This window comes from Oryzias latipes, chromosome 6 (assembly GCF_053564925.1).
Source record: "Oryzias latipes strain Hd-rR chromosome 6, Olatipes_Hd-rR_3.1".
Lineage (NCBI taxonomy): Eukaryota > Metazoa > Chordata > Actinopteri > Beloniformes > Adrianichthyidae > Oryzias > Oryzias latipes.
In genome coordinates, this window is record NC_136242.1 from 34,648,234 (window position 1) to 34,668,755 (window position 20,522).

Here is a 20,522-nt window from a genome sequence, read left to right on the forward strand (position 1 = left end):
TTTTTGGTTTAAAAAAACATTTCACATAATTTGTGATAAAAGCAACAGAAAAATGATTTTTTTTTTAGTAAAAATATGAATTTTTAAATTAAAATACAGTTGGTGTTTTCTTCCCAAACAATAAAATTTGTAATAATGCTCAGATTGAAATTCTGTTAAAAAGAAGACTTTTAAAGACCCGCCCACAGTTACGTAGAAAATAAATCAATACATCCCTTTAGAAACCTGCCTCTAGTGGTCATTTCAGGAACTGCAAAATATTGGTATTTCCTGGTTGGCTTCATTACTCTGTTACTTTGCAGAGATGAGCCCTGACACCTGATGAGCCCTGACACCACGGTGTCATCTGCAAACCTCAGGATGTCTGGAAGTAGAGTCATGGCATCTGGACCTTAAAGATTTAAAGTCCAGATGCCATGACTCAACTTCAAGATGTCTCCTGGATAAGTGAGAACCTTTAGCGACAAACAAGGTGTTTCTTGGTGGGTGGAGGTGCAGTCTTAGGACCGTGCTGATGAGAGACCCAACTCTGACCGCTGGGTTTAGGTCTAAGGTCCAGAGGAAGGTGGACTTGGAGGACTTCCAGCTTCTGTGAGGAGCTGAGAAGGAGGCTGCTGGTGATGGTGTTCTCTGCAGTGAAGATGTGAAACAGGAAATGATGCGACTGCGTCTTCCTGAGCGCTTTGTGGTGATGCAGCTGGTCTGGGGGGAGTCCTGGACTGATCAGCTGTTCTGAACTTTAGCAGGTCGTCCTCGGGTTCACGGCCTCACCTCCTCCACAGTGAGGGCGGGGCTGCTTTTTCCCTCAGTGCTTGAGCAGGTGGGGGCTCGGTCAAGTTACTGCTGTGCCTAAACCCACCCAGGTGTGATCAGGCTCTTCTAGAGACTGGAACCAGCAAGCCTCCAGCCTTCAGAGCAGCTGTGCTTCGGTGGGTTCCTGAACATGACGCATCAGTTTTTGAGTGAGCCGTCGTGACCAGAGTGGTCGATGAAACCAGAAGGAGCTTTTGTTGCTTTCAGAGGAACAGAGGAACTCTGTGGAGCAGCATCACTGCTGGTTCTCCATCCCTCGCTGCCTTGCACTGTGACGTGGTGGGGACAGGCGCACAGAGAGGCTTTGTTGGCGTGGAGCTGGACGGGGTTGGGGCACGGTGGGGGGAGGTTAGATGGAGGTTAGACAGAGAAACACTGACGTGAAGTTTGAACATCCAGAGAAAGGACGGAGCGTCTGACCTCCACGTCTCCATCGTCAGGTCTTCTCCATGCAGAGGACAGGCCATCAGGATGAAGGAGGAGAACTTGTTCCATCGGAGGCTTTCTTTGTGCCCCAGTGCCACCTCACCGCCCAGACTTGACCCCCGGACCCTCACCCGAAACCTGTCTTATGGCGGAGACAACGACCTGTCCAGCATCAGCCCAGGTAGGGATGCTGTGGGGCCGTTAGGCTGTTCCTGCTGCTTCAGCTGCTTGGACTGTTTGTCAGCAGAAGTTCACGCCGTGCACGTTTCTGTGTGATGTGTGTCCATGGTTCCACCAGGCAGCGAGACAGACACGAACGGCCTCCCCATGCTGACTAATGAACTTAGTCCTGCCCAATCACCTGGCAGCAAGGTAAGATCACAGCTCCTGATTGGGCAGCTCCTCCCAAACTCCTGTGTTTTTACAAACCACTGATGATAACTGTGTTTAGGTGATTTTTTTTGTAGCGTTTTCTTATGATGGAGGACATTTATAAAGGAAATGAAGATGAACATTTCCGAGTATTTCTTCATTCCAAATGCTGTTTGAAAAAGCTTCTAGCGCTGACGTAAGCGTCACAGTTGGCGGGCCACATTCTCCAAGCTCCGCCCCTTTCTGATCGTCCTCCTGCAGACCAACAGATCCATGAACCTCTTTGTTTTCCTGGTCTGAGCTGGAATCTGGATCAGAACTGTTCCCGCTTCCCCGCAGGTCCATCAGCGCACAGCGTGTGTCCAGACTGTTGAAGGAAAGGACTCGCTGCCGCAGGAGCGTCTTGTCTTGTCACTGCATGTCGCTTCGCCGCGCTCAGGCTGACCATATCTACGTTACTGCAGGGTGTTGTAGATGTTCCTCTGCCGCTTCCAGCCAATAAATCCTTTGCTACATCAGATCAGCTCAGTGTCGTTACATACATGCGATACCTGCTGCTGTGGCTCCAAGTCTTTAAATAAACAGTAACGTCAGACTCTGAGACTCAGACCCGTACAGGTATCTGTACGCAGCGTTTCGTTCTTCTGTGGAAGGTGGTCGGTTTGTGGTCACAAACCGCCAGCAGCTCGCTCCATCAGCTCAGAAATGCTCATCTGCTTCTCCAGACCAAACCACGACTCCGTTTCAGGCTGACAGAGTCACAAACGTTCTCTAGGGGCGTCACGGAGAAACTTGGAGGACTGAAGCTCCTTGTGGTCTCTGACTGTCTTTTTTCTCACAATTACCAGTCTGAGTCGAGGATGTTTAATGGCGTTGAGAAGGAGTGCCCCTCCCCCACAGAGAAACTGGCCCGAAAGGAGTCCTTGAAGGTACGAGTCTGTCTGCTTCAGGGACCGGTGTGATGTTTGACATCCTCAGCCTTTAGACTTTCATTCACGATTCAACAGGAAGGAGACATTTCCCTTCTTGTTGCTCTGCTGCCACCTAGTGGTTGCTCTTGGAAAGTCACTGCTGATGACTCATGTCTGACGGTTTTTTCACCAGGTCCAAAAGCAGAATTACAGGCAGGAGAAGAAACGGGCGGCTAAAGAGCTTTCCATCGCTCTGAAGGACCCCAGTGTCGTCATCATGTCCAACTGGCTGAAGGTGGGAGGAACCAGCATGATGATGTCATCATTTAGGTCAGACGTTCACCATCCCGCCCTCCTCCAGATCCGAGGGTCTTTGAAGAGCTGGACCAGGCTGTGGTGTGCCCTGAAGCCGGGAGTACTTTTGATCTACAAGACCCCCAAAGCAGACCACTGGGTGGGCACCATCCTCCTCAGCGCCTGTAAGCTGATCGAGAGACCCTCCAAGAAGGACGGGTTCTGCTTCAAGCTCTATCACCCTCTGGAAAAGTCCATCTGGGCTGTGAAGGTACCCAACCTGCTGAGACCACGCCAGAGGCAGGGCCTGCTCCATTCCTCAGTAAGAGGGGTGTGAAGTCAGAGCCTCCTGGGGGTGCAGTACGTCTGTAAGGACACAAAGTTGGAGATCTTTTGGTTTCCCTGCAGGTCTGAACTCCGGATACTTTCTCCAGAAACCTTTTCTGACAGGAACGTTTAGGGCGGGAGTGTCAGAATCCAACCACCCCATCTTTAGGGTGGAGTCATGTGACCTGAATGTGTTCCTGACTGAACCTTCATCTCACTTTAAGTGGACTTGTTTCAGGCAGATGTAATGATGCTCTCTAGGTGGCGCTCTAACCTTCCTGTTCTCCTTCAGTGGAACGTTGTGTTTCTGGGCATCAGTGGGGGTCACAGGTCAACCGCCGGACAGGAAGTGTCATTAACGGCTGTTTGCTGTCCAGGGTCCCAAAGGAGAGAACGTGGGCTCCATTACGCAGCCTCTGCCAAGTAACTACCTGATCTTCAGAGCTGCATCCGAGTCTGACGGTGAGGCCGCCCGCCCTTCGCCGCAGCACTGGGGTAAAGCCTTCCTCTGACCCCCGTGGGTTCTGTGTCTCCTCAGGCCGGTGCTGGATGGACGCTCTGGAGCTGGCTCTGAACTGCTCCAGCCTCTACAAGCTGACGGCCAAGGCGGCCCGAGAGGGAGACGTCAGCCTGACCCCCGAGTCCTCGCATTTCCTGCACCTGCTGCAGGCGTCGCCGCTCTCAGAGACGGAGCTGCTGCAGTAAGATCCCAGCAGATGTTTGTTCCTCCGCCTCACGCTCCCTCCGCCTCACGCCTTCTCCGCCTCACGCTTCCTCCGCCTTGCGCTGCCTCCGCCTCACGGTTCCTCCGCCCCACTCTCTCTCCGCCTCACGCTGCCTCCGCCTCACGCTCCCTCCGCCTCACGCTGCCTCCGCCTCACGCTCCCTCCGCCTCAAGCTCCCTCCGCCTCACGCTCCCTCCGCTTCACGCTCCCTCCGCCTCACGCTCCCTCCGCCTCACGCTCCCTCCGCCTCACGCCTTCTCCGCCTCACGCCTTCTCAGCCTCACGCCTTCTCCGCCTCACGCTCCCTCCGCCTCACGCTCCCTCCGCCTCACGCCTTCTCCGCCTCACGCCTTCTCAGCCTCACGCCTTCTCCGCCTCACGCCTTCTCAGCCTCACGCCTTCTCCGCCTCACGCTCCCTCCGCCTCACGCTCCCTCCGCCTCACGCCTTCTCCGCCTCACGCCTTCTCAGCCTCACGCCTTCTCCGCCTCACGCCTTCTCAGCCTCACGCCTTCTCCGCCTCACGCTCCCTCCGCCTCACGCTCCCTCCGCCTCACGCCTTCTCCGCCTCACGCCTTCTCCGCCTCACGCCTTCTCAGCCTCACGCCTTCTCCGCCTCACGCTCCCTCCGCCTCACGCTCCCTCCGCCTCACGCTCCCTCCACCTCACGCTGCCTCCGCCTCACGCCTTCTCCGCCTCACGCCTTCTCCGCCTCGCGCTTCCTCCGCCTCGCGCTGCCTCCGCCTCACGGTTCCTCCGCCCCACGCTCTCTCCGCCTCACGCTGCCTCCGCCTCACGCTCCCTCCGCCTCACGCTGCCTCCGCCTCACGCTCCCTCCGCTTCACGCTCCCTCCGCTTCACGCTCCCTCCGCCTCACGCTCCCTCCGCCTCACGCTGCCTCCGCCTCACGCTCCCTCCGCCTCAAGCTCCCTCCGCCTCACGCTCCCTCCGCTTCACGCTCCCTCCGCCTCACGCTGCCTCCGCCTCACGCTGCCTCCGCCTCACGCTGCCTCCGCCTCACGCTCCCTCCGCCTCAAGCTCCCTCCGCCTCACGCTGCCTCCGCCTCACGCTCCCTCCGCCTCACGCTCCCTCCGCCTCACGCTCCCTCCGCCTCACGCTCCCTCCGCCTCACGCTCTCTCCGCCTCACGCTGCCTCCGCCTCACGCTCCCTCCGCCTCACGCTCCCTCCGCTTCACGCTCCCTCCGCCTCACGCTCCCTCCGCCTCACGCTCTCTCCGCCTCACGCTCCCTCCGCCTCACGCTCCCTCCGCCTCACGCTCCCTCCGCCTCACGCTCTCTCCGCCTCACGCTGCCTCCGCCTCACGCTGCCTCCGCCTCACGCTCCCTCCGCTTCACGCTCCCTCCGCCTCACGCTCCCTCCGCCTCACGCTCTCTCCGCCTCACGCTCCCTCCGCCTCACGCTCCCTCCGCCTCACGCTGCCTCCGCCTCACGCTCCCTCCGCCTCACGCTCTCTCCGCCTCACGCTGCCTCCGCCTCACGCTCCCTCCGCTTCACGCTCCCTCCGCCTCACGCTCCCTCCGCCTCACGCTCTCTCCGCCTCACGCTGCCTCCGCCTCACGCTCCCTCCGCCTCACGCTGCCTCCGCCTCACGCTCCCTCCGCCTCAAGCTCCCTCCGCTTCACGCTCCCTCCGCTTCACGCTCGCTCCGCCTCACGCTCCCTCCGCCACACGCTCCCTCCGCCTCATGCTCCCTCCTCCTCATGCTCCCTCTGCCTGACGCTCCCTCCGCCTCACGCTCCCTCCGCTTCACGCTCCCTCCGCCTCACGCTCCCTCCGCCTCACGCTCTCTCCGCCTCACGCTCCCTCCGCCTCACGCTCCCTCCGCCTCACGCTCCCTCCGCCTCACGCTCCCTCCACCTCACGCTGCCTCCGCCTCACGCTCTCTCCGCCTCACGCTGCCTCCGCCTCATGCTCCCTCCTCCTCATGCTCCCTCTGCCTGACGCTCCCTCCGCCTCACGCTCCCTCCGCCTCACGCTCCCTCCGCCTCACGCTCCCTCCGCCTCACGCTCTCTCCGCCTCACGCTCCCTCCGCCTCACGCTCCCTCCGCCTCACGCTCCCTCCGCCTCACGCTGCCTCCGCCTCATGCTCCCTCCTCCTCATGCTCCCTCTGCCTGACGCTCCCTCCGCTTCACGCTCTCTCCGCCTCACGCTCCCTCCGCCTCACGCTCCCTCCGCCTCACGCTCCCTCCACCTCACGCTGCCTCCGCCTCACGCTCTCTCCGCCTCACGCTGCCTCCGCCTCATGCTCCCTCCTCCTGATGCTCCCTCTGCCTGACGCTCCCTCCGCCTCACGCTCCCTCCGCCTCACGCTCCCTCCGCCTCACGCTGCCTCCGCCTCACGCTCCCTCCGCCTCAAGCTCCCTCCGCCTCACGCTCCCTCCGCTTCACGCTCGCTCCGCCTCACGCTCCCTCCGCTACACGCTCCCTCCGCCTCACGCTCTCTCCGCCTCACGCTGCCTCCGCCTCACGCTCCCTCTGCCTGACGCTCCCTCCGCCTCACGCTCCCTCCGCCTCACGCTCCCTCCGCCTCACGCTGCCTCCGCCTCACGCTCCCTCCGCCTCAAGCTCCCTCCGCCTCACGCTCCCTCCGCTTCACGCTCGCTCCGCCTCACGCTCCCTCCGCTACACGCTCCCTCCGCCTCATGCTCCCTCCTCCTCATGCTCCCTCTGCCTGACGCTCCCTCCGCCTCACGCTCCCTCCGCTTCACGCTCCCTCCGCCTCACGCTCCCTCCGCCTCACGCTCTCTCCGCCTCACGCTCCCTCCGCCTCACGCTCCCTCCGCCTCACGCTCCCTCCACCTCACGCTGCCTCCGCCTCACGCTCTCTCCGCCTCACGCTGCCTCCGCCTCATGCTCCCTCTGCCTGACGCTCCCTCCGCCTCACGCTCCCTCCGCTTCACGCTCCCTCCGCTTCACGCTCCCTCCGCCTCACGCTCCCTCCGCTTCACGCTCCCTCCGCCTCATGCTCCCTCCTCCTCATGCTCCCTCTGCCTGACGCTCCCTCCGCCTCACGCTCCCTCCGCTTCACGCTCCCTCCGCCTCACGCTCCCTCCGCCTCACGCTCTCTCCGCCTCACGCTGCCTCCGCCTCACGCTCCCTCCGCCTCACGCTCCCTCCGCCTCACGCTCCCTCCGCCTCAAGCTCCCTCCGCCTCACGCTCCCTCCGCCTCAAGCTCCCTCCGCCTCACGCTCCCTCCGCCTCACGCTCCCTCCGCCTCACGCTCTCTCCGCCTCACGCTGCCTCCGCCTCACGCTCCCTCCGCCTCAAGCTCCCTCCGCCTCACGCTCCCTCCGCCTCACGCTGCCTCCGCCTCACGCTCCCTCCGCCTCAAGCTCCCTCCGCCTCAAGCTCCCTCCGCCTCACGCTCCCTCCGCCTCACGCTGCCTCCGCCTCCCGCTCCCTCCGCCTCAAGCTCCCTCCGCCTCACGCTCCCTCCGCCTCACGCTCCCTCCGCCTCACGCTCTCTCCGCCTCACGCTGCCTCCGCCCCACGCTCTCTCCGCCTCACGCTGCCTCCGCCTCACGCTCCCTCCGCCTCACGCTGCCTCCGCCTCACGCTCCCTCCGCCTCACGCTCCCTCCGCCTCACGCTGCCTCCGCCTCACGCTCCCTCCGCCTCAAGCTCCCTCCGCCTCACGCTCCCTCCGCCTCACGCTCTCTCCGCCTCACGCTCTCTCCGCCTCACGCTCCCTCCGCCTCAAGCTCCCTCCGCCTCACGCTCCCTCCGCCTCACGCTCTCTCCGCCTCACGCTGCCTCCGCCCCACGCTCTCTCCGCCTCACGCTGCCTCCGCCTCAAGCTCCCTCCGCCTCACGCTCCCTCCGCTTCACGCTCCCTCCGCCTCACGCTCCCTCCGCCTCACGCTGCCTCCGCCTCACGCTCCCTCCGCCTCAAGCTCCCTCCGCCTCACGCTCCCTCCGCTTCACGCTCCCTCCGCCTCACGCTCCCTCCGCCTCACGCTCTCTCCGCCTCACGCTGCCTCCGCCTCACGCTCCCTCCGCCTCACGCTGCCTCCGCCTCACGCTCCCTCCGCCTCAAGCTCCCTCCGCCTCACGCTCCCTCCGCTTCACGCTCCCTCCGCCTCACGCTCCCTCCGCCTCACGCTCTCTCCGCCTCACGCTGCCTCCGCCTCACGCTCCCTCCGCCTCACGCTGCCTCCGCCTCACGCTCTCTCCGCCTCACGCTGCCTCCGCCTCATGCTCCCTCCTCCTCATGCTCCCTCTGCCTGACGCTCCCTCCGCCTCACGCTCCCTCCGCTTCACGCTCCCTCCGCCTCACGCTCCCTCCGCCTCACGCTCTCTCCGCCTCACGCTCCCTCCGCCTCACGCTCCCTCCGCCTCACGCTCCCTCCGCCTCACGCTCCCTCCGCCTCACGCTCTCTCCGCCTCACGCTGCCTCCGCCTCATGCTCCCTCCTCCTCATGCTCCCTCTGCCTGACGCTCCCTCCGCTTCACGCTCCCTCCGCCTCACGCTCCCTCCGCCTCACGCTCCCTCCGCCTCACGCTCCCTCCGCCTCACGCTCTCTCCGCCTCACGCTCCCTCCGCCTCACGCTCCCTCCGCCTCACGCTCCCTCCGCCTCACGCTGCCTCCGCCTCATGCTCCCTCCTCCTCATGCTCCCTCTGCCTGACGCTCCCTCCGCTTCACGCTCTCTCCGCCTCACGCTCCCTCCGCCTCACGCTCCCTCCGCCTCACGCTCCCTCCACCTCACGCTGCCTCCGCCTCACGCTCTCTCCGCCTCACGCTGCCTCCGCCTCATGCTCCCTCCTCCTGATGCTCCCTCTGCCTGACGCTCCCTCCGCCTCACGCTCCCTCCGCCTCACGCTCCCTCCGCCTCACGCTGCCTCCGCCTCACGCTCCCTCCGCCTCAAGCTCCCTCCGCCTCACGCTCCCTCCGCTTCACGCTCGCTCCGCCTCACGCTCCCTCCGCTACACGCTCCCTCCGCCTCACGCTCTCTCCGCCTCACGCTGCCTCCGCCTCACGCTCCCTCTGCCTGACGCTCCCTCCGCCTCACGCTCCCTCCGCCTCACGCTCCCTCCGCCTCACGCTGCCTCCGCCTCACGCTCCCTCCGCCTCAAGCTCCCTCCGCCTCACGCTCCCTCCGCTTCACGCTCGCTCCGCCTCACGCTCCCTCCGCTACACGCTCCCTCCGCCTCATGCTCCCTCCTCCTCATGCTCCCTCTGCCTGACGCTCCCTCCGCCTCACGCTCCCTCCGCTTCACGCTCCCTCCGCCTCACGCTCCCTCCGCCTCACGCTCTCTCCGCCTCACGCTCCCTCCGCCTCACGCTCCCTCCGCCTCACGCTCCCTCCACCTCACGCTGCCTCCGCCTCACGCTCTCTCCGCCTCACGCTGCCTCCGCCTCATGCTCCCTCTGCCTGACGCTCCCTCCGCCTCACGCTCCCTCCGCTTCACGCTCCCTCCGCTTCACGCTCCCTCCGCCTCACGCTCCCTCCGCTTCACGCTCCCTCCGCCTCATGCTCCCTCCTCCTCATGCTCCCTCTGCCTGACGCTCCCTCCGCCTCACGCTCCCTCCGCTTCACGCTCCCTCCGCCTCACGCTCCCTCCGCCTCACGCTCTCTCCGCCTCACGCTGCCTCCGCCTCACGCTCCCTCCGCCTCACGCTCCCTCCGCCTCACGCTCCCTCCGCCTCAAGCTCCCTCCGCCTCACGCTCCCTCCGCCTCAAGCTCCCTCCGCCTCACGCTCCCTCCGCCTCACGCTCCCTCCGCCTCACGCTCTCTCCGCCTCACGCTGCCTCCGCCTCACGCTCCCTCCGCCTCAAGCTCCCTCCGCCTCACGCTCCCTCCGCCTCACGCTGCCTCCGCCTCACGCTCCCTCCGCCTCACGCTGCCTCCGCCTCACGCTCTCTCCGCCTCACGCTGCCTCCGCCTCATGCTCCCTCCTCCTCACGCTCCCTCCGCCTCACGCTCTCTCCGCCTCACGCTGCCTCCGCCTCACGCTCCCTCCACCTCACGCTGCCTCCGCCTCACGCTCTCTCCGCCTCACGCTGCCTCCGCCTCATGCTCCCTCCTCCTCATGCTCCCTCTGCCTGACGCTCCCTCCGCCTCACGCTCCCTCCGCTTCACGCTCCCTCCGCTTCACGCTCCCTCCGCCTCACGCTCCCTCCGCTTCACTCCCCCTCCGCCTCATGCTCCCTCCTCCTCATGCTCCCTCTGCCTGACGCTCCCTCCGCCTCACGCTCTCTCCGCCTCACGCTGCCTCCGCCTCACGCTCCCTCCGCCTCACGCTCCCTCCGCCTCACGCTGCCTCCGCCACACGCTCTCTCCGCCTCACGCTGCCTCCGCCTCACGCTCCCTCCGCTTCACGCTCCCTCCGCTTCACGCTCCCTCCGCCTCATGCTCCCTCCTCCTCATGCTCCCTCTGCCTGACGCTCCCTCTGCCTGACGCTCCCTCCGCCTCACGCTCTCTCCGCCTCACGCTCCCTCCGCTTCACGCTCCCTCCGCCTCATGCTCCCTCCTCCTCATGCTCCCTCTGCCTGACGCTCCCTCTGCCTGACGCTCCCTCCGCCACACGCTCTCTCCGCCTCACGCTGCCTCCGCCTCACGCTCCCTCCGCCTCACGCTCCCTCCGCCTCACGCTCCCTCCGCCTCACGCTCCCTCCGCCTCACGCCTTCTCCGCCTCACGCTCCCTCCGCCTCACGCTGCCTCCGCCTCACGCTCCCTCCGCCCCACGCTCCCTCCGCCTCACGCTCCCTCCGCCTCACGCTCTCTCCGCCTCACGCTTCCTCCGCCTCACGCTGCCTCCGCCTCACGCTTCCTCCGCCTCACGCTGCCTCCGCCTCACGCTTCCTCCGCCTCACGCTGCCTCCGCCTCACGCTGCCTCCGCCTCACGCTGCCTCCGCCTCACGCCTCCTCCGCCTCACGCATTCTCCGCTTCACTCCTTCTCCGCCTCACGCCTTCTCCGCTTCACCCTTCCTCCGCCTCACGCTCCCTCCGCCTCACGCCTTTTCAGCCTCACCCTTCCTCCGCCTCACGCTTCCTCTCGACCTGCATTGTTTTTCTGCTGGAAGCTGCTCTTTCTCAGACCTGAACTGTGCTCCTCCTCAGTCCAGACTCCGGTCCTGCTGTTAAACATTGTCAGTCAGTCGCTCTGCTGTTTGCACGCCTCCCTCTGCTCCTCCCAGCCCCCATCCTCATACCAGCCATCTGCCTGTCCTCCCCAGTAACTCCTCCTTTTCTCTGAGCCAATCAGAGTGCTCTGTCCGGTCACATGACAGACAGAGGAGCAGAAAAAAAAGTGAGCACCACCCAAAGGACAGCGCAGCCACAGCATGCTGACGCGCATGCATGATTGCACGCCGCCACACGCACAGCTTTCAGGAAGCAGGTATGAGGAAGGAGGAAGCTGTGGGGAGCTGTTGCTGCTCCGGGAGCTTTCTGTAGACGTTTGTCGTTTCTGGCAGGGAAGAATCTCAGCTACAGGTAGGCGGCTGCATGTATGCGGCGGCTGCAGGTATGCGGCGGCTGCAGAAAGCCGCTGCTGCGGTCTGTGAATAGATCCACATCAGCCTGTGGATGATCTGCAGCCGGTCGATCTGGTCCGTCTGGTCTTTGTCTGAAATTCTCTGTTGTGAAGGAAGTTGAGTTTCTGCTTCTGTAATGTAACTCGCCGTTTTCAGATCCGTTGAAAGTGCAGGTGAGGTCTGAAATGGCGGTGCCTCTTTGTTGGTTTGGTGGTTTCTGTGTTTTTACCGTGTGGACGATGTCTGGACCTGACTGGCCTGAGCAGAAGGTCGGCTGTGGTCCTGGTCGGTCGGTCGGCGGGAACACGGGAGACTCTGTCCTGTCGTAGAAACTCTGCCGTTCCCCCCGGAGCTGGGGTCCAGCGTCCGGCTCTCAGGTGTGGTTTCTCTGTGTCTTTGGAAGGCTGAGCGACGGCGGGCACCACATGGAGAACGACGGCTTTTCCGACAAATCCGAGCGCGAGCTGCACGACGACTGGGACGCCACCGCCGAGGAAAACGGCGGGCGGCTGACGGAGGAGAGCGACATGGAGCAGTCGGAGGAGACGCCTCCTCCTCCGCCTTCTACGGCCTACGAGGAGCAGAGCACGGAGGATATCGCAGAGGTACCTGTACCTCCGTCCCAGCCGGGCCGGGCTCTTCCACGACAGCGTCTTTCATCCATCTGTCCATTTGCTCCTTCAGGCCGGGGAGGGGTCCCAGGTGGAGACGGTGTCTGAGGAGAACAAAGGTCTGATCTGGGGTCTGCTGAAGCAGCTGCGGCCGGGCATGGACCTGTCCAAGGTGGTGCTGCCCACCTTCATCCTGGAGCCGCGCTCCTTCCTGGACAAGCTGTCGGACTACTATTACCACGCCGACCTGCTGTCCCAGTCAGTGCTTCCGATGGGCGGGGCCAAAGCCTGGGGGGGGGGTCCATCTCTGCACATTTTCAAAGGAATATTTACATTTCTAATCAGTGAAATGTCTGTAGAACCTCCAGAGCCCCCCGAGCGGCTTCCTGTCTAGATGACCCACAGTCTGGGTCCGGGTGGGGTTTTCATGTGAGACATGTGGACTTTGTTTCAGAGCGGCTCTGGAGGAGAGCGCCTATGGGCGGATCAAAACGGTGCTGAGATGGTACCTGTCCGGGTTCTACAAGAAGCCCAAGGTGAGGGTTCTCCTGGACCGGAGTCCGGTTTGGTTCTGGATCAGGTCTCAGGTCTCCTTTCTTTGTTCCTGTACAATGACTCAGCAGAAAACCTGATCCTCCGTCAATGACTCAGCGTTTCTCTGACGGGAAAACCCGCTCTGTGGGTTTAGAACTTCCCGTAAAGCTGAGGAACTGAAAGGTTCTCCTTTTCAGGGTCTGAAGAAGCCGTACAACCCCATCCTGGGGGAGACGTTCCGCTGCTGCTGGCTCCACCCCCACACGGACAGCTGCACCTTCTACATAGCCGAGCAGGTGAGAGCCCGGCAGCAGGCGGTCAGAACCCGACCCGCTGATCCCCCTCACAAAGTTCTTCTGCCCCTCAGGTGTCCCACCACCCCCCCATCTCTGCTTTCTACGTCTGCAACCGGAAGGACGGCTTCTCCATCAGCGGAAGCATCCTGGCCAAGTCCAAGTTCTACGGTACCGAGGTTCTTCAGCCGGCAGGTTCTTCTGGGCCGAGCTCAGAACACTCACTCACCTGTTCCCACAGGTAACTCGCTGTCCGCGGTTCTGGACGGCCGAGCCCGGCTGCTGTTCCTGAGCAGGGAGGAGGAGTACATCATCACCATGCCCTACGCCCACTGCAAAGGTGCCCCCCCTCAGGACCAGTGTGTTGATGTGAAGCTGCTGACAGAAGGCCATGGGGGGGTTGAGGAGGGTCAGGTTTTCTCAGGAACCTGGAGATGCCCCTCCCCCCGTCCAGATCCGGCTTTGGGGGTTGGGTTGGTGACGTCTCTCCTGCTCTGCTGCAGGGATCCTGTACGGCACCATGACCCTGGAGCTGGGGGGCAAAGTCACCATCGAGTGTGAGAAGACCAGATGTTCCTCTGAGCTGGAGTTCAAGCTGAAGGTTGGTCTCTGAGCAGAAACACCAGGGGCTCTGCGGGGTAACAGGGGCTCTGCGGGGTAACAGGGGCTCTGCGGGGTAACAGGGGCTCTGCGGGGTAACAGGGGCTCTGCGGGGTAACAGAGGCTCTGCGGGGTAACAGAAGCTCTGCGGGGTAACAGAGGCTCTGCGGGGTAACAAGGGCTCTGCGGGGTAACAGAGGCTCTGCGGAGTAACAGGGGCTCTGCGGGGTAACAGAGGCTCTGCGGGGTAACAGAGGCTCTGCGGGGTAACAGAGGCTCTGCGGGGTAACAGGGGCTCTGCGGGGTAACAGAGGCTCTGCGGGGTAACAGGGGCTCTGCGGGGTAACAGGGGCTCTGCGGGGTAACAGGGGCTCTGCGGGGTAACAGAGGCTCTGCGGGGTAACAGGGGCTCTGCGGGGTAACAGGGGCTCTGCGGGGTAACAGGGGCTCTGCGGGGTAACAGAGGCTCTGCGGGGTAACAGAGGCTCTGCGGGGTAACAGGGGCTCTGCGGGGTAACAGAGGCTCTGCGGGGTAACAGGGGCTCTGCGGGGTAACAGGGGCTCTGCGGGGTAACAGGGGCTCTGCGGGGTAACAGGGGCTCTGCGGGGTAACAGAGGCTCTGCGGGGTAACAGAAGCTCTGCGGGGTAACAGAGGCTCTGCGGGGTAACAGGGGCTCTGCGGGGTAACAGAGGCTCTGCGGAGTAACAGGGGCTCTGCGGGGTAACAGAGGCTCTGCGGGGTAACAGAGGCTCTGCGGGGTAACAGGGGCTCTGCGGGGTAACAGGGGCTCTGCGGGGTAACAGGGGCTCTGCGGGGTAACAGGGGCTCTGCGGGGTAACAGAGGCTCTGCGGGGTAACAGGGGCTCTGCGGGGTAACAGGGGCTCTGCGGGGTAACAGGGGCTCTGCGGGGTAACAGAGGCTCTGCGGGGTAACAGAGGCTCTGCGGGGTAACAGAGGCTCTGCGGGGTAACAGGGGCTCTGCGGGGTAACAGGGGCTCTGCGGGGTAACAGGGGCTCTGCGGGGTAACAGGGGCTCTGCGGGGTAACAGGGGCTCTGCGGGGTAACAGGGGCTCTGCGGGGTAACAGGGGCTCTGCGGGGTAACAGAGGCTCTGCGGGGTAACAGGGCTCTGCGGGTTAACAGGGCTCTGCGGGGTAACAGGGGCTCTGCGGGGTAACAGGGGCTCTGCGGGGTAACAGGGGCTCTGCGGGGTAACAGAGGCTCTGCGGGGTAACAGAGGCTCTGCGGGGTAACAGAGGCTCTGCGGGGTAACAGGGGCTCTGCGGGGTAACAGGGGCTCTGCGGGGTAACAGGGGCTCTGCGGGGTAACAGAGGCTCTGCGGGGTAACAGGGGCTCTGCGGGGTAACAGGGGCTCTGCGGGGTAACAGGGGCTCTGCGGGGTAACAGGGGCTCTGCGGGGTAACAGAGGCTCTGCGGGGTAACAGAGGCTCTGCGGGGTAACAGGGGCTCTGCGGGGTAACAGGGGCTCTGCGGGGTAACAGGGGCTCTGCGGGGTAACAGGGGCTCTGCGGGGTAACAGGGGCTCTGCGGGGTAACAGAGGCTCTGCGGGGTAACAGAAGCTCTGCGGGGTAACAGAGGCTCTGCGGGGTAACAGGGGCTCTGCGGGGTAACAGAGGCTCTGCGGAGTAACAGGGGCTCTGCGGGGTAACAGAGGCTCTGCGGGGTAACAGGGGCTCTGCGGGGTAACAGGGGCTCTGCGGGGTAACAGAGGCTCTGCGGGGTAACAGAGGCTCTGCGGGGTAACAGGGGCTCTGCGGGGTAACAGGGGCTCTGCGGGGTAACAGGGGCTCTGCGGGGTAACAGGGGCTCTGCGGGGTAACAGAGGCTCTGCGGGGTAACAGGGCTCTGCGGGTTAACAGGGCTCTGCGGGGTAACAGGGGCTCTGCGGGGTAACAGGGGCTCTGCGGGGTAACAGGGGCTCTGCGGGGTAACAGGGGCTCTGCGGGGTAACAGGGGCTCTGCGGGGTAACAGAGGCTCTGCGGGGTAACAGAGGCTCTGCGGGGTAACAGGGGCTCTGCGGGGTAACAGAGGCTCTGCGGGGTAACAGAGGCTCTGCGGGGTAACAGAGGCTCTGCGGGGTAACAGGGGCTCTGCGGGGTAACAGGGGCTCTGCGGGGTAACAGGGGCTCTGCGGGGTAACAGAGGCTCTGCGGGGTAACAGGGGCTCTGCGGGGTAACAGGGGCTCTGCGGGGTAACAGGGGCTCTGCGGGGTAACAGGGGCTCTGCGGGGTAACAGGGGCTCTGCGGGGTAACAGAGGCTCTGCGGGGTAACAGAGGCTCTGCGGGGTAACAGGGGCTCTGCGGGGTAACAGAGGCTCTGCGGGGTAACAGGGGCTCTGCGGGGTAACAGGGGCTCTGCGGGGTAACAGAAGCTCTGCGGGGTAACAGGGGCTCTGCGGGGTAACAGGGGCTCTGCGGGGTAACAGAGGCTCTGCGGAGTAACAGGGGCTCTGCGGGGTAACAGAGGCTCTGCGGGGTAACAGAGGCTCTGCGGGGTAACAGAGGCTCTGCGGGGTAACAGGGGCTCTGCGGGGTAACAGGGGCTCTGCGGGGTAACAGAGGCTCTGCGGGGTAACAGGGGCTCTGCGGGGTAACAGGGGCTCTGCGGGGTAACAGGGGCTCTGCGGGGTAACAGGGGCTCTGCGGGGTAACAGAGGCTCTGCGGGGTAACAGGGGCTCTGCGGGGTAACAGGGGCTCTGCGGGGTAACAGAGGCTCTGCGGGGTAACAGAGGCTCTGCGGGGTAACAGAGGCTCTGCGGGGTAACAGGGCTCTGCGGGGTAACAGGGGCTCTGCGGGGTAACAGGGGCTCTGCGGGGTAACAGGGGCTCTGCGGGGTAACAGGGGCTCTGCGGGGTAACAGGGGCTCTGCGGGGTAACAGGGGCTCTGCGGGGTAACAGGGGCTCTGCGGGGTAACAGGGGCTCTGCGGGGTAACAGGGCTCTGCGGGGTAACGGGGGCTCTGCGGGGTAACAGGGCTCTGCGGGGTAACAGAGGCTCTGTGGGGTAACAGGGCTCTGCTCTGCTCTTTGCAGCCCTTCCTCGGAGGTTCCAGCTCTGTCAATCAGATCAGCGGGAAGATCCTGGCAGGAGACGAGCTCCTGGCCACGGTGGATGGACACTGGGTGAGAGCGTGCGGCCTCTCTGCTCCTGGGCGGAGCCTCCTGCACGGCCACTCTGAACGTCTGGCTTTCTCTGCTTGAATCAGGACGGGGACGTCTTCATCAGTGAGAAATGCTCAGGCCAGAGGGAGCTGCTGTGGAGTCCCAGCCCCGAAATCCGCAGCAGGCGCCTGAAGAGACGAGTGGTCCAGATGGGCGAGCAGGAGGAGTTTGAGTCGGAAAGGTAAACCTGCTGTCAGGATGGGCAGAGCGGCAGCTGGTGGAGCGGGACGATCTGAAAGCTCTCTCTGTTCCATTAAGACTGTGGCAGCACGTGACCCAGGCTATCCTGGACCGGGACCAGGTGCAGGCCACCCAGGAGAAGTTTGTCCTGGAGGACGCTCAGCGAAAGGAAGCCAAAGAACGAGGAGACGTGCCCTGGACCCCCCGGTTCTTCCAGCAGGATCCTGTCACCTCTGAGTGGATCTACAAGCACACTGAGTAAGCAGCTGGCGTTTCCTCAGCGTGACCGCGGCCAGAATCCAACTCCCAGGGGTTTCTGTTGCAGCACCCGGCCCTGGGACCCGGAGCTCTGCCTGCTGCAGTTCGAAAAGGACGGCGTCATCCAGACGCAGCCGAGAAGCCAACACGTGGGTCTGACCTATGGCCACAGCTGGACCAGCCGGCACAAGGTGAACCGGTATCTCCATCCTTCCAGGTCCTCCAGCAACCGGCAGCCGCGTCTAGCTGCTGTTGTTGTTGGGATTCAAACCTTTTTCCGCTGTAGGATCCAGAGTGTCCCAAATACCCTTAGAGGAGGTCCTTGGAGCTCTGAGTCTGCAGAGCCTCAAGAATGGACTTCAGCTTCACAGGGAAACTACTTTAGTCAGACATGATCAAATCTGGAACCTGTGAGGAGTCCAGGTGGGACCACACCCCCACTGTAATCTGTGAGATGCTGGTCTTGCTGGATCTAGTCCAGAAGGATCTAGTCATGGTAAATCTGGTCCTGGTGGATCTAGTTCAGGGTAACCCTTGTGCTATCCTAGGCACTTTAATGTTGGGAATTGGGTCATCTAGACCCACTAGACAGAGCTCTGAACCTTTTTTCTTCAATGATTTGTGATCGGGCTGCACGGTGGCGCAGTGGTTAGTGCTCTTGCCTCACAGCAAGAAGGCCCCCGGTTCAAGTCCCAGCTGGGGGACGTGAAAAACAGAACATCAGTGGGGGGCCTTTCTGTGTGGCGTTTGCATGTTCTCCCCGTGCATGCGTGGGTTCTCTCCGGGGTCTCCGGCTTCCTCCCACCATCCAAAAACATGCTTCATAGGTTAATTGTCAACTCTAAATTGACCCTAGGTGTGAGTGCAGGAGTGAATGGGTGTGTGAGTGAGGACATTCTACCCTGCAACAAACTGGCGACTTGTTCAGGGTGTCCCCCCTGCCTTCGCCCACAAGTGGCCGGGATAGGCTCCGGCAGCCCCGTGACCCCGAAAGGGATAAAACGGTTAAGAAAATGAATGAATGAATGATTTGTGATCTTCACTGGTGTCCATGAATTACATGAAATCTTTCCACCTGATTCACCAGGTGGATCTAGTCCAGGTGGATCTGGTCCTTGTGGATCTAGTCCTGGTGGATCTGGTCCTGGTGGATCTAGTCCAGGTGGATCTGGTCCTTGTGGATCTAGTCTAGGTTGATCTGGTCCTTGTGATCTAGTCCAGGTGGATCTAGTCCTGGTGGATCTGGTCCAGGTGGATCTGGTCCTGATGGATCTGGTCCTTGTGGATCTAGTCCTGGTGGATCTGGTCCTGGTGGATCTAGTCCAGGTGGATCTGGTCTTTGTGGATCTGGTCCAGGTGGAAATAGTCATGGTGGATCTGGTCCTTGTGGATCTATTCCAGGTGGATCTGGTCCTGGTGGATCTAGTTCAGGTTAAGCTAGTCCAGGTGGATCTGTCATTTCTGTGTTTTTGTGCTGTGAGGTTAAAATCTACTCCGCCTCCAGGTGGCGCTGAATAGGAAGCACAGGAAGTCCAGCAGCCAGCCGTCCAGCTGCAGCCAAAACACGGAGAGCAGCAGCAGCACGTCGGAGCCCCCCCACGAGTCCTCCGACAACGAGGGTGAGACGCGTGTTTCTGCCGCCCCCTGCAGGCGGACCGTCCCGTCTCCATTCACCTGAGTCTGGTTGTGTCTGCAGATTTCCCGCAGCAGTGCATGGGCTGCAGCTCCCAGCTGAAGGACTTGGCTCAGATAGAAGCGTCCATCTCCTCCATCCACAGGACGCAGCAGGACATCCAGAGGTGACGCCGCTTTTCTGCTTCTCATTCATGTTCCGGGGCACCGTCGCCTTTTCCAGTGTTGGTTCTTTTTACGGCCCTTTGACGTCTAAGAATGGGTTAGACCAGAGAAGACACTAAGACTAGAGAGTCTCTCAGCCCTTTTTCCAGGTCCGAGTCTTATGGATCTTTGGTTGAGCGACTCGTGTTTCTGCCATTTCCCACATGGAAACGCTGTGAGAAACGGCTTTTAGTTTGTCTCCGGACAGGAAAAAGTAGAAACCAATGAACTCTATTCATAGGAATCGAACCTGCGGTCTGCAGGTCAGACTAGAGTCCAGACCTGAGTAGAATCAGTATCAGGTTTCCTGACTGACATGAGGGGCGGGGCTGAAGTTGTCGTCTTCTCCCTGCAGGAACCTGGTGGCGCTGAGTCAGCAGCTCTCCCATCAGAGGGCGAGCGACCACGGCGCCCTGACGGGTCGCCACTGCCTCGTCCTCTGCCTCCTGCTCCTCTCACAGCTCCTTCTCAACTACGTCTTCACCTGAGCCGACTCCTCTGGGAAGACCCCCCCAGCACTGGATTCAGACCCCCCCGAGAAAAGAAAGCACAGAATCAATGGGGGGGGGGACTTCATAGCAATAAACAGCCTGTCAGAGAGGAGCGGCTCCCCCCGGTGTAGCCGGACTGTAACAGCACCTCTGCACTTTGGACAGGAGGAGGAACGAGGAGTTTAGACAACTAGAAAAGACGGCGAGGAGGCGCGCCGCTCTGCCCGCTATCGCCTGCAATACTGTTCATGTGTGTTTACAGCGCCGCCACACCTGCTCCTCCACCGCTCCTCTCATCACCTGCTCTACTCCTCTCCTCTTCCACTCCAGATTCTGGGCCTTAACGCTGAAGCCAAAAGAGAGGAGGAGTCAAACGACCTTCTAGCAGATCCATCTTGTCCTTCATGGACGTCTGATTTCACTGTCGGCGCTGTTTGACCAAAAAAGTATTTTATGAAGGAGGCGCGATTGTTCACGTGTTTTTGTGCCCCGCCCCCTCACCACAGTGCATTTCACTAGAAGCAAGAATGGGAGGAGCCTAAAGAGAGGCGCCTGTGTGGAGGTCTGTGTGTTTTCCTGTCAGTCGGGGGCGGAGTCAGAATGTATTTATTGTATGAATCCCTCAGACGGTCTTCATCTGAATCATGGAGGACGCTCAGGTGTGAGCCCTCCAGTGTGTGTGTGTGTGTGTGTGTGTGATGCAGCACATTTTTGTGTGGTAACCATGACAATCACAGGGACACTGTCAGATGTTTCAGTCACGGCTTTCACACGGCGTGGAGCGCCTTGAACCACACCTCCCTCTGTGATTGTCTCTTTTTCTACTTCGCTGCCTTGGTGGGGGGAGGGGGGTTCTGCGTGCCACAGGTTTTTTGTCATGAGGAACCGAAATGTTCGAACACTCACACCTGTTAGACGTTCTGCAGTAAAATGTTTGAACCCGAGTGTGTCTGGTCGTCTGTGACGGTTCTGACGGGAACTGGATCCGGTCCAGTGAGGGACACCCCCCAAACGAAAATGGTTTGATCCAATTAAATTAGGTCAGTCGCTATTTTTTGTGAGATGGTCCATGTGGGACCAAGACGTCAGTAAGCAGTGATTGGTCCAAGTCGGTCTGATTCATTGTTTCTATGACAACCACTCAGCAATTA

General features: G+C 62.0%; 1 protein-coding gene and 1 long non-coding RNA gene across 4 annotated transcripts in view; both read left to right on the forward strand.

Annotated features, from left to right (window-relative positions):
* The window catches only part of osbpl5 (oxysterol binding protein-like 5), a 34,721-nt gene extending 14,406 nt beyond the window's left edge, over positions 1-20,315 (forward strand). Inside the window, exons 3-23 of one of the 3 annotated variants that reach the window (XM_078949135.1) lie at positions 1,254-1,420; positions 1,487-1,611; positions 2,460-2,540; positions 2,716-2,817; positions 2,884-3,087; positions 3,521-3,605; positions 3,682-3,844; positions 11,781-11,982; positions 12,062-12,246; positions 12,443-12,524; positions 12,720-12,818; positions 12,890-12,986; positions 13,057-13,155; positions 13,319-13,416; positions 16,478-16,567; positions 16,651-16,787; positions 16,865-17,044; positions 17,112-17,235; positions 18,549-18,663; positions 18,741-18,843; positions 19,236-20,315. In XM_078949135.1, coding sequence (XP_078805261.1) covers positions 1,525-1,611; positions 2,460-2,540; positions 2,716-2,817; positions 2,884-3,087; positions 3,521-3,605; positions 3,682-3,844; positions 11,781-11,982; positions 12,062-12,246; positions 12,443-12,524; positions 12,720-12,818; positions 12,890-12,986; positions 13,057-13,155; positions 13,319-13,416; positions 16,478-16,567; positions 16,651-16,787; positions 16,865-17,044; positions 17,112-17,235; positions 18,549-18,663; positions 18,741-18,843; positions 19,236-19,368 — 2,466 coding nt within the window. In that variant the 5' untranslated portion in view covers positions 1,254-1,420; positions 1,487-1,524 and the 3' untranslated portion in view covers positions 19,369-20,315. The remainder of the gene's footprint in view (positions 1-1,253; positions 1,421-1,486; positions 1,612-2,459; positions 2,541-2,715; positions 2,818-2,883; positions 3,088-3,520; positions 3,606-3,681; positions 3,845-11,780; positions 11,983-12,061; positions 12,247-12,442; positions 12,525-12,719; positions 12,819-12,889; positions 12,987-13,056; positions 13,156-13,318; positions 13,417-16,477; positions 16,568-16,650; positions 16,788-16,864; positions 17,045-17,111; positions 17,236-18,548; positions 18,664-18,740; positions 18,844-19,235) is intronic. The other 2 variants (XM_023956172.2, XM_078949136.1) reach the window with 2 other exon arrangements.
* On the forward strand, positions 18,118-18,485 carry LOC144992505 (uncharacterized). The gene is made up of 2 exons (XR_013656513.1): positions 18,118-18,206; positions 18,296-18,485. It is a non-coding gene; the product is annotated as an uncharacterized LOC144992505 (long non-coding RNA).
* Positions 20,316-20,522: the final 207 nt, after the last annotated feature.